This window comes from Saccopteryx leptura, chromosome 11 (assembly GCF_036850995.1).
Source record: "Saccopteryx leptura isolate mSacLep1 chromosome 11, mSacLep1_pri_phased_curated, whole genome shotgun sequence".
Lineage (NCBI taxonomy): Eukaryota > Metazoa > Chordata > Mammalia > Chiroptera > Emballonuridae > Saccopteryx > Saccopteryx leptura.
The window spans coordinates 13,316,620-13,329,523 of NC_089513.1; the positions used below are offsets into that span (position 1 = coordinate 13,316,620).

The 12,904-nt window shown below is 41.2% G+C and overlaps 1 protein-coding gene across 2 annotated transcripts in view; it reads right to left on the reverse strand.

Annotated features, from left to right (window-relative positions):
• Window positions 1-47: 47 nt before the first annotated feature.
• Window positions 48-12,904, reverse strand: part of MALT1 (MALT1 paracaspase) — a 56,657-nt gene continuing 43,800 nt past the window's right edge. For both annotated transcript variants that reach the window (XM_066352231.1, XM_066352230.1), the window contains 3 exons: window positions 12,159-12,316; window positions 10,874-10,999; window positions 48-2,034 (listed from right to left, as the gene is read on the reverse strand). In XM_066352231.1, coding sequence (XP_066208328.1) covers window positions 1,594-2,034; window positions 10,874-10,999; window positions 12,159-12,316 — 725 coding nt within the window. In that variant the 3' untranslated portion in view covers window positions 48-1,593. The remainder of the gene's footprint in view (window positions 2,035-10,873; window positions 11,000-12,158; window positions 12,317-12,904) is intronic.

Consider the following 12,904-nt stretch of genomic DNA (forward strand, 5'->3'; position numbering starts at 1 on the left):
TATTGCTGGATTCAGTTTGTTTTTATTTTGTTATATTAAAATCTATATTCATAACCGATATTGGTATGTAGTTTTCTTGTGATGTCTTTGTCTAGTTTTATATCAGGGTAAGACTGGCCTCAAAAGATGAGTTGGGAAGTGTTCTCTTGTCTTCTGCTTTTGGGGAGAGTTTGTAAAGATTGGTGTTAATCTGTAAATGTCTGGTGGAATACAGCAGTGAAGCAACCTGGGCCTGGGATTTTAAAATTACTAACTCAATTTTTTTCTTCCTTACCGACAGCTGCCTCTTTAACTTGCTCTTGGGCAGAACCAAAGGTGATAAGATACCTCCTAAGGGGAGTAAAATTCAATAAGAAAACACATGCACCTGACCTGTGGTGGCTTAGTGGACAAAGTGTCGACCTGGAATCCCGAGGTCACTGGTTCAAGGCACATACAAGAAGCAACCAATGAACAACTAAAGTGAAGCAACCATGAGTTGATGCTTCTTGCTCCCCACCCCCTCCTTTCTCTGAAAAAAGAAAATACAGGTTGAGGAAGACACGTCCAATGCTTGTACGATTCAGACGGGCAGCTACCAAGGTGATCCAGCAGCCAGCCCGTCCTGCTGCCCAGCTTCAACACAGACATACATTTTGTCACCTCTCATGTGCTTTCATGACCTTAGACCAGAAAATTTCAGCTTCTTTTACATAAAAATCATATACAAAGCTCTTAACTGACATTTGTAGCAAAGTCCTATAATCACAAACGAAAGTTTGTACATTTCTAGGTTGTGTATAGATGTATAAATTTACATGTCTATCTTTAAATCTATCTACACAAACAACACCCATCTCGGAGCCCGTGAGGAAGGCCGCGTATCAGAATCAAAGCGGGCCAGGAACCAGGAGGCCCAGGGCCGACTCTACCTTACACAATGTGCTTCCAGCTGTTTCTCCTGCTGAGAAAACCAGGTTAAGCCTGATGAGCACCAAGGTTCTTTTTCTGGTTCTAAAAATACAAGGACTGGCATGACTTGTGATGGCGCAGTAGATAAATGTCAACTTGGAACACTGAGGTTGCCGGTTCAAAACCTCGGGCTCGCCTGGTCAAGGCACATATGGGAGTTGATGCTTCCTGCTCCTCCCCTCACCTCTTTTCTCTCTCTCCCCGTCCTCTCTAAAATGAATAAATAAATTAAAAAAATACGATGACTTATTCTACAATAATGCCATTCCCACTGTTCTTAATCCAGAGTGGTCAAAATGAAAATATTTTCGGTATTTACAAATAAACAGATACATCCATACCTCGCTCTTACAAAACAAATCAGCCAATTCAAAAACCTCAAAAGAGCAAAGAGGACGAGGAAGGCTGTGGTTAAATAATATAATTCCAGTATTTCACAGTCCCAAGCTTGCCGTGAAACAGCTGCTATTAATTCTCTCTCTCTCTCTACACACACACACACACACACACACACACACACACACGCGCGCGCGCGCGCACACACACACACACACGTGTGCCTTTTCACAGCACCTCACTTCACGTAAGGACTGTTGCATAGGAGGCATCTAGTAATTACGATGACTTTCAAACACAAGACGGTCACTTTTCAGAAATCCTGAGCCTGTCAGAAAAGCTGAATGGCATTTCGTCAGTTGTCTCCACTGGCACGTTGCTTCTGCCCAACTGACACGAGTAACGGTGCGTATGAGGACTGGAAATGAATGCACCTGCCATCCGGCTGCACCGACAACTATCGGGTGGCATGACGCTCCCCGAACTACCGAGGTGTGAATGGTAAACACCAAGGAAGGAGTCTTGAGAAGAAGGATAATGCCCGGCTCCTGCTGAGGTGGAGGGTGAGCCCTGGGAAGGGCCATTGCACATGACACAGGTTTGAAGGCAAGTCTTCCTTCCCAGCCCTCGATGGATGTCCAGTTTAGCAATGAGAGGTTTCCCCACATTCACTTCCTGCTTTTCCTCGATGGTGTCTTCCAGTCCCGAGTATTGATACGATAAACATACTGTGAAGATTAGATGTTCCTGAAAAGGAAGAAGTAAGGGTCTGTTATTTTTATCACCGTGAAAAGTATATCAAACTTAAAATATCATTCACATGGCCCTGGCCAGTTGGCTCAGTGGTAGAGTGTCAGCCCAGTGTGTGGAAGTCCCGGGTTCAGTTCCCGCTCAGAGCACACAGGAGAAACAACTATCTGCTTCTCCACACTCCTCTCTTCTCCTCCCACAGCCATGGCTCAAATGCTTTGAGCAAACTTGGCCTCCAGAGCTGAGGATAACTCCATGGCCTCGCGATAAGCACTAAAATAGCTTGGTTGCTGAGCAACGGAGCAGCAGCTCAGACAGACAGAGCATTGCTTGGTAGGGAACTTGCTGGTGGATCCCAGTTGGGGTGCATGCAGGAGTCTGTCCCTGCCTCTCTGCCTCTCACTTAAATAAAAAACAAAACAGAAGATGGCGATGGAGTAGGCTGATGTACCAACTTCCACCTCCCAGAACCAAAGTGGATTACAATTTAATTTTAAGAACCATCATCTGGAAAAACCAACTTTGGACTAAACTAAGAGGACTCTTCAACCAAGGAACACTGAAGAAACCACACTGAGACTGGTAGGAAAAGCGGAAATGTGGAGAGGGCTGCCCAGCTCCCTGGAGCGGAGCAAACGGCAGCCGGGAGAGACCCGCGTGGCGGGAAGTGAGTTTAGCAGAGAGGGGAGTGTCCTGAATCTCAGGAACAAAGCCCCAGCCTGCAGCCCCAGAACCCAGAAGAGGCGTAAGGACAGTATTTAGCTGGAAACAAGTCAAGATACTGTTTGTGAGAAAGAGACTGGTTTCTCAGACCCAGGATTCTTCTTAAAGGGACCGCGCAGAACACCTCTCTCACAACCACTCACCCAGGGCTCCGGGGGACGGGGAGAGAGGAGAGGACCAGAGCAGCGAGAAGAGAGTGTAATCTTGGAGGCACAGGGAGAAACACTTTGAGAGACAGCCACCCTAACCCCTGGGACGAGTCACTCCCCAAATATGAAGTGAATATTTCCTCTGGAAACAGCAATACCAGCAAAGGGAAGCAGGACACCAGCCAAACAAGCTTTCCTGTGGCACTCAGAGCAGAGTCGCTTAGAAGGAGGGAGCTTTCGGGATTACAGTAGTAAGTCTTAGGGTCTGAGCTGCAGTGCCCCCACCCACATGGCTGAAGGCTTGCCCGAGGGCGGGCGGCAGTGGGACGCGAGAGCGCGATTCTTTTGGCAGGGGCGGAAGCCTGCTAGCCACAACTGAGGCCCAGGTGTGAGCTCAGTCTTACCAGGCTGAGGAGGAGGGGACGCGTGAAAGTGGTCAAGCCCAGCTGCCGGGGGCCTGCAATCCAGTCTGTGGGGGAAGGTCAGGAGCCCTGGAAGGAGTGGAGACCCGCCCTTGAGCAAGGGCGCAGGAGCGCAGCCTCGACCTGCCCGCAGAACCGAGGCTTGTGGCCTGATGCGGGAGGAGCCAGCTCGAAAGTCCAGAACAGGCGGAGTCCCGAGACTGAGCGTGGGCATGCAGCCCCGCACCACCAGTGGAGCCAAGGCTTGCAGCCATCCCGTGAGCGGGCTCCTCCTGGAGGGGTGGGGTGAAAGCCCGGAATCAGGCAGACACCCTCAGTAGAACAAAGGTGCTCACCCTTACCTTCAGGGCCGAAGCTTGTAGCTGGGTGCGGTGCATAACTCCACCTGCGGGGGTTGGGCGAAGGCCGAGGCCACCCAGGCTTGTACACCTGAGCACGTGATCACAGCCACTTCCGTGAAGGAGAGGCAGAAACCACAGCAACAGCCCCAGTGGGCTGACACCGGCAACACCTATACCCGAACGCCCTAGGCAGCAGCAGCAGAGGGGTGGCGGGCCTACAGACAGACCACACCTAGGGAACTCAGAGGCCACACCCAGTGGACTCCAGTGGCTAAAACAAAATGAGAAGGCAGAGAAATGCAACACAAATGAATCAAGAGAAATCCCCAGAAAAGGACCTGACTGAGTCAGATATAACCAAATTACTTGATGCAGAGTTTAAAATAATGATTGTTAGGATGCTTAAAGATCTTAGAACAATAGATGGTCATTACGAACACCTAAATAAAGAGATAGCAAATATAAAAAAGGATATTGAAATAATAAAAAAGAATCAGTCAGAAATGACAAATACAATATCACAAATGAAGAACACAATGGAAGGAATTAAAAGCAGGATGGATGAAGCTGAGAACTGAATCAGTGAGTTAAAGGACAAGATAAATGAAGGCACGGAAGCAGAGCAGAAAAAAGAAAAGAGACTCAAAAAGTCTGAAGAAACTCTAAGAGAGCTCTGTAACAACATGAAAAGAAATAACATCCGCATCATAGGGGTTCCTGAAGAAGAAGAAAAAGAACAAGGGATAGAGACTTTGTTCAAATATATCATAGCTGAAAACTTCCCTAAATTAAGGGAGGAAAACATCTCACAAGTTCAAGAAGCACAGAGAACTCCATTAAAGAGAAACCCAAAGAAATCTACACCAAGACACATCATAATTAAAATACCAAAGCTAAATGATAAAGAGAAAATATTAAAAGCTGCTAGAGAAAAAAAGGTTATCACCCACAAAGGAGCCCCCATAAGGATGACTTCCGACTTCTCAACAGAAACACTTGAGGCCAGAAGGGAATGGCAAGAAATATTCAAAGTAATGCAGAACAAGAGCCTACAACCAAGACTATCATCCAGCAATTTAAAATTGAAGGTGAAATAAAAAGCTTTCCACACACACAAAAAAACTCAAGAAATTCACTACAGCCAAACCAATGCTGCAAGAAATGCTAAGGGGCCTGTTGTAAACAGATCAAAGAGAAATACATTTTTAAAGAATAAAATGGCAATAAATAATTACATATCAATAATAACCTTAAATGTAAATGGATTAAATGATCTGATCAAAAGACATAGGGTAGCTGCATGGATAAGAAAACAGGAACCATATATATGCTGTCTATAAGAGACATACCTTAAAACAAAAGATGCACAAAGACTAAAGATAAAAGGATGGAAAAAGTATTTCACGCAAATGGAAATGAAAAAAAAGCTAGGGTAGCAATACTTATATCAGACAAAATGGACTTTAAAACAAAGGCTATAGAGAAGGTCACTACATAACGATAAAGGGAGCAATCCAACAGGAAGATATAACTGTTATAAATATCTACGCACCTAATATAGGAGCACCTAAATACATAAAGCAGACTTTGATGGATTTAGAGGGCGAGATCAACAGCAATACTATAATAGTAGGGGATTTCAATACCCCACTAACATCACTAGATAGATCCTCAAGAAAGAAAATTAACAAAGAAACAGCAGACTTAAAGGACATATTAGATCAACTCGATTTAATAGATATCTTCAGAACCTTTCACCCTAAAGCAGCAGAATATACATTCTTTTCAAGTGCTCATGATACATTCTCTAGGACAGACCACACGTTAGGGCACAAAAGCGGTCTCAACAAATTTAAGAAGATTGAAATCATATCAAGCACTTTCTCTGATTGCAATAGCATGAAACTAGAAATCAACCACAACAGAAAAACTGAAAAATACTCAAACACTTGGAAACTAAATAGCATGTTATTAAATAATGAATGGGTTAACAATGAGATCAAAGAAGAAATTAAAAAATTCCTAGAAACGAACAATAATGAGCATACATCAACTCAAAATTTATGGGACACAGCAAAAGCAGTCCTGAAAGGGAAGTTCATAGCATTACAGGCATACCTTAAGAAGCTAGGAAAAGCTCAAATAAACAACTTGAACCTACATCTAAAAGAACTAGAAAAAGAACAGCAAGTAAAGCCCAGAGCTAGTAGAAGGAAGGAAATAATAAAGATCAGAGTGGAAATAAATGACATAGAGGCTAAAGAAACAATACAGAGGATCAATTAAACCAGGAACAGGTTCTTTGAAAAGGTAAACAAGATCAATGAACCTTTAACCAGACTCACCAAGAAAAAAAGAGGACTCAAAATCAGAAATGAGAGTGGAGAAATAACAACTGACACAACAGAAATACAAAATATTGTAAAATACTATGAAGAACTGTATGCCATAAAACTAGACAACCTAGATGAAATGGACAAATTCCTTGAAACATATAATCTTCCAAAAATTAATCTGGAAGAATCAGAAAACCTAAACAGACCGATTACACCAAATGAGATCGAAACAGTTATCAAAAAACTCCCAAAAAAGAAAAGTCCTGGGCCTGATGGCTTCACAAGTAAATTCTATCAAATATTCAAAGAAGAACTAACTCCTATCCTTCTCAAGCTATTTCAAAAAATTTAAGAGGAAGGAAGACTTCCAAGCTCCTTTTATGAGGTGAGCATAATTCTGATTCCAAAACCAGGCAAAGACAACACAAAGAAAGAAAATTATAGGCCAGTATCCCTGATGAATTTAGATGCAAAAATCCTCAACAATATATTAGCAAACTGGATCCAGCAATATATGAAAAAAATCATACACCATGATCAAGTGGGATTTATTCTGGGGAGGCAAGGCTGGTACAATATTTGCAAATCAATCAATGTGATTCATCACATAAACAAAAGGAAGGAGAAAAACCACATGATAATTTCAATAGATGCAGAAAAAGCATTTGATAAAATCCAGCACCCATTCATGATCAAAACTCTAAGCAAAGTGGGAATACAGGGAACACACCTCAACATGATAAATGCCATTTATGACAAACCCACAGCCAACATCATATTTAATGGACAAAAATTAAAAGCAATCCCCTTAAGATCAGGAACAAGGCAGGGGTACCCCCTTTTACCACTCTTATTCAACATAGTTCTGGAAGTCCTAGCCACAGCAATCACACAAGGAAAAGAAATAAAAGGCATCTAAATTGAAAAAGAAGAAGTAAAACTATCATTATTTGCAGATGATATGATATTGTATATAGAAAATCCTAAAGTCTCAGTCAAAAAACTACTGGACCTGATAAATGAATTCAGCAAGGTGGCAGGATATAAAATCAATACTCAGAAATCAGAGGTATTTTTTAAATTTATTTTTTCAGAGGCATTTTTATACACTAACAATGAAATGTCAGAAAGAGAAATTAAGGAAGCAATCCCCTTCATCACTGCAACCATAAAAATAAAGTACCTAGAAATAAATTTAACCAGGGAGATTAAAGACTTGTACTCAGAAAATTATAAAACATTGATAAAAGAAATCAGGGAAGATACAAATAAGTGGAAGCATATACTGTGCTCATGGTTAGGAAGAATAAACATCATTAAAATGTCTATATTACCCAAAGCAATTTTTTTTTTGTATTTTCTGAAGTTGGAAATGAGGAGGCAGTCCAACAGACTCCCGCATGCGCCCGACCGGGATCCACCTGGCATGCCCACCAGGGGGCGATGCTCTGCCCATCTGGGGCATTGACTCTGTTGCAACCAGAGCCATTCTAGTGCCTGAGGCAGAGGCCACAGAGCCATCCTCAGCGCCCGGGCCAACTTTGCTCCAATGGAGCCTTGGCTGCGGGAGGGGAAGAGAGAGACAGAGAGGAAGGAGAGGGGGAGGGGTGGAGAAGCAGATGGGTGCCTCTCCTGTGTGCCCTGGCCGGGAATCGAACCCAGGACTCCTGCATGCCAGGCCGACGCTCTACCACTGAGCCAACAGGCCAGGGCCTACCCAAAGCAATTTATAAATTCAATGCAATACTGATTAAAATACCAATGACTTACTTCAAAGATATAGAACACATATTCTAAAAATTTATATGGAACCAAAAGAGAACACGAATAGCCTCAGCAATCTTGAAAAGGAAGAATAAAGTGGGAGGTATCACACTTCCAGATATCAAGTTATACTACAGGGCCACTGTACTCAAAACAGGCTGGTACTGGCATAAGAACAGGCATATAGATCAATGGAACAGAACAGAGAACCCAGAAATAAACCCACACCTTTATGGACAACTGATATTTGACAAAGGAGGTAAGAGCATACAATGGAGTAAAGACAGCCTCTTCAACAAATGATGTTGGGAAAATTGGACAGCTACCTGCAAAAAAATGAAACTAGACCACCAACTTACACCATTCACAAAAATAAATTCAAAATGGATAAAAAACTTAAATGTAAGCTGTAAAACCATAAGCATTTTAGAAGAAAACATAGGCACTAAGCTCTCTGACATCTCTCGCAGCAATATATCTGCTGATTTATCTCCACAGGCAAGTGAAATAAAAGACAGGATAAACAAATGGGACTACATCAAACTAAAAACCTTTTGCGCAGCTAAAGACATTAAGAATAGAATAAAAAGACAAACTATACAATGAGAGAACATATTTAACAATACGTCTGATAAGGGGTTAATAACCAAAATTTATAAAGAACTTGTAAAACTCAATACTAGGAAGACAAACAATCCAATCAAAAAATGGGTGAAAGAAATGAATCGACACTTCTCCAAAGAGGACATACAGATGGCCAATAGGCATATGAAAAAATACTCATCACCACTAATCATTAGAGAAATGCAAATTAAAACCACAATGAGATATCACCTCACACCGGTCAGAATGGTGCTCATCAACAAAACAACACAGAATAAGTGCTGGCAAGGATGTGGAGAAAAGGGAACCCTCCTGCACTGCTGGTGGGAATGCAGACTGGTGCAGCCACTGTGGAAAACAGTATGGAGATTCCTCAAAAAATTAAAAATCGAACTGCCTTTTGACCCAGCTATCCCACTTTTAGGAATATACCCCAAGACCACCATAGCACTGTTTGAAAAGAAGAAATGCACCCCCATGTTTATGGTAGCCTTGTTCAAAATAGCGAAGATCTGGAAACAGCCCAAGTGTCTGTCAGTGGACGAGGGGATTAAAAAGCTTTGGTACATATATACTATGGAATACTACTCAACCATAAGAAATGATGACATCGGATCATTTACAACAACATGGATGGACGTTGATAACATTATACTGAGTGAAATAAGTAAATCAGAAAAAACTAAGAACTATTTGATTCCATACATAGGTGGGACATAAAAATGAGACTCAGGCCCTGGCCAGTTGGCTCAGTGGTAGAGCGTCGGCCTGGCGTGCAGAAGTCCGGGGTTCGATTCCCGGCCAGGGCACACAGGAGAAGCGCCCATCTGCTTCTCCACCGCTCCCCCTCTCCTTCCTCTCTGTCTCTCTCTTCCCCTCCCACAGCCGAGGCTCCATTGGAGCAGAGATGGCCCGGGCGCTGGGGATGGCTCCTTGGCCTCTACCCCAGGTGCTGGAGTGGCTCTGGTCGCAGCAGGGCGATGCCCCGGAGGGGCAGAGCATCGCCCTCTGGTGGGCAGAGCGTCGCCCCTGGTGGGCGTGCCGGGTGGATCCCGGTCGGGCGCATGCGGGAGTCTGTCTGATTGTCTCTCCCCGTTTCTAGCTTCAGAAAAATACAAAAAAAAAAAAAAAATGAGACTCAGAGACATGGACAAGAGTGTGGTGGTTACAGGGTGGGGGGGGGAGGACAGGGAGGGGGCTGGGGGAGGGAAGGGGCACAAAGAAAACCAGTTAGAAGGTGACGGAAGACAATTGGACTTTGGGTGATGGGAATGCAGCATAATCAAATGTCAAAATAATCTGAAGATGTTTGCTCTGAACATATGTACCCTGAATTATCAATGTCACCCCATTAAAATTAATTTTAAAAAAAGGAAAAAAAAATCAGTCAGAAAAATTACCCTACAGAAACCTCCCCCAAAACTATATATATATGATATATATTACATATATATCATATATATATCATATATATATATATGATATATATATGATATATATAAAACTATATATATAATATTCACACAAGTATAGAAGAACCAAACAATGAAAATCCACCAGCACTCCTCTTCTTCATGTTCCAAATCCTCAAGGCATTCTTCACATTGCCCTTCCACTAACAAAGGCTCTCTCACATTCCTTTTCCCTCAATCGATAACTCTGAATTAGTATAATTCTAGTTTTTTCTACTGAAAGTAGTCAGAATGACAGAGACCTTGTATCATATCCTTGATGAGGAGTAAAGTTACTTCCCAAGGAGCGCAGCTTCGGAAACCTTCCCTCTTGACTATGGGAGACGGGGAATGACCCTTTGATGAACCAAGTATCTGACTTCATACCCAAGTCAAAAGACTGGCTGTTTAAAAAATATTGTGCAATAATAATCCATTCAAAGGGGGTATAGCTGAATCAGACGTTAGGCCGCTTTCCAAAGATAAAAGGGAATGTATTAGCTATGAACAGGGTGACAATAGGTTTATGTCTATTGTCCTTCTGCGACTGTCAATAGTGCCCCCTCCACTCCCCAAGTTCTGGCTAATACATTTTATGGTTATGCAGCTATAAATAAATTAAAAACATAGGTTTGCAAGGATATGCTTTTATGAGAAGAAGGCTCAACCATATAGAGCTAGTTTCTAACTAACAAGATAACAAGAAATGAAAAGAATTATCAAAATAAATCCCAATTCTAATTTGCTATTTGTTTTGTAGAAAGTCACAGAGCTAAGAAACGAAACTTTCAAAGCACACTAGGCTTTCCGTCTCTAGCATTTTGGCCAGAGGGTGATCACACACACTCTCTCACAAAGACCCTCCGGCCATCCTCGGGTACAGGACAGAATGGGAAAACGGTCGCTAAGACTCACGGTAGCTCAAGGATCTACTTCCATTTCATACCCAACGCAGCAGCGCATCCTAATACAGGCTTCACATGCCCAAATACATTATTATTGCTTTCATCAAGTGTTCCATTAGTTATGAACAGGAAAAGCAGTAACCTTTAATTTTTGCAGTGAACTGAGTCTGGTATAGAGGCAGTGCTTGGGAAGGTCCTTTGATACTAAGTAGCTGCCCGTCTCTTCAGGCGTCCCTTTATTTGCATCTTTTGGATCAATATCTAGGTCCTGTGAAAATCAATGAACAGTATTCATGAAAACAATGGCAGTCACAACATTCTCTATGATGATAAAACATCTTAACCGGTCATGCTTGCTCATGAATATTGGCCTAAGCAGGTAGGTGATCATTTATCTAGGACTAAAGAAATAATAAAAACAATCATCTAGCAATAATAGGAATTTTAGATTCTGTGCTGGTACATTTACAAAGGATACTTTCAAATGATCCCTAGAAACACCTCTTAGCTTACTCAAAATTCCTTTTCTGTTCAAGCCGTTCAAGTCACATCGTGACTCCTGGATTCTCCCCTTCCTCATTCATGACTTTGGGAAGGTGAAGAAGGATTTATATGATTCATATATTTAAGAAGAATAAATGGACATGCCCAAGGAAGCCCCTTCCTTTTCCTTCTTTTAGAGCTAATCACTGGCCAAGAGCAGATCTGCTTTGCTCTTTCAGAGAGAAGCCCTTAGGCTCTGCCCTGTCTGCGTCCAGGGAGCTCCGTCCTGGTCCAGTGGGGCCGTGCCTGGTGGGCCGACCTGTCTAGCTCTGGGCTCAGGGCTGTACCACTGGCTCTCACACTGTCATGTCCTCTGGGAAGCCTTTATCAGTAGCAAAGGTGATGTTTCAGATTTGTTTGTCTTACTCCTTGCTTGCTTCTCAATTTATTATACCTACATAGGAAAGAGGAGTACTGTTTATTGACTTCTTTTGGCCAACACAAAATAAATATCATATCTAAATGTTTGGAAAGAACACAACTAGATTTCTATTCTTCCAATATACTACCCTAACTTGACTTACACTGTTGTAGTAACTTATATTGGAACAGTTTTTAAATGGAAATTATTCTTGACACACGAGTATATTTTATTCCTTCACATTTGGTATCTTATTTATGGTATGGGAAATTAAAGTACTTTTTAATAAAGGCTTCCTTCCTTGGCGAACTTGAGACATGTCTAAATTTGACAAATTTAAGGTATATGTTGGCAGTTTTCAAATAATATGACCACTGTTAATAAAATACAAATATTTATATGTTATACATATGTATACATATTTCTTTCATATTTACCATTAACTTTAAGTTTTCCAAAATTTAGTCTTTAATAAGTGAGGACATGTCATTATATTTTAAATTAAAAACCAGGAGAGACTTACAAGCGGAAAATCAGTAACATAGGCATCGCACATTATTATATCGGGTGGTTTGTGGACTATGCTTGTGTAGATTATCATGACGTTGGAAAACTCAGCTGCAAATCCTAACTGAATCTGAACACCACATTGAAATTTAAGGCACATACTTTCTGGAAGTTCTGGAAAAGAAAAATTAAGAATAACTTGAAATAAATAATTATTTAAAGAGTGCTTGGTAAGTTTTCTGATGGTAAACAGCAAACAAATATTTTTTATAGGGCCAAATACAGCTAGAACACTGTCTTTTGCTTAAATAGTTATATAACTAACATTGTTTAAAGACACACACACACACCCCTCAAAAATAAAAACAAAAGCCCAATATTTTGTTGGTCTAACAAATAAAAATCTTTTAATTTACTGTTTTCTTACAGTTCTTGTCTTTTACCATATATAATTTTTATAATGGCAATCAAAAGTATACATATAATTACAAATATATTTTTCCTGTTGCTGCCATTTTCATGGAAATAGTTTTTAATAAAGTATAATGTCACTCAATGGTTTGTTATCTTTAACAATTCTGCTACTGCTGAATATAATATTTCAGGGTTTTACTTTTTTATTATAGTCAATATTTCTTATATATACTTAATGCTTTAAGATTGTTAGATATAGGTATTTGATGATTCCTCACAATTGTGAGTTTCCATTTACATCGATATTACTATACTATTTTCTCCATAACATTTCTACAAGGTAATATT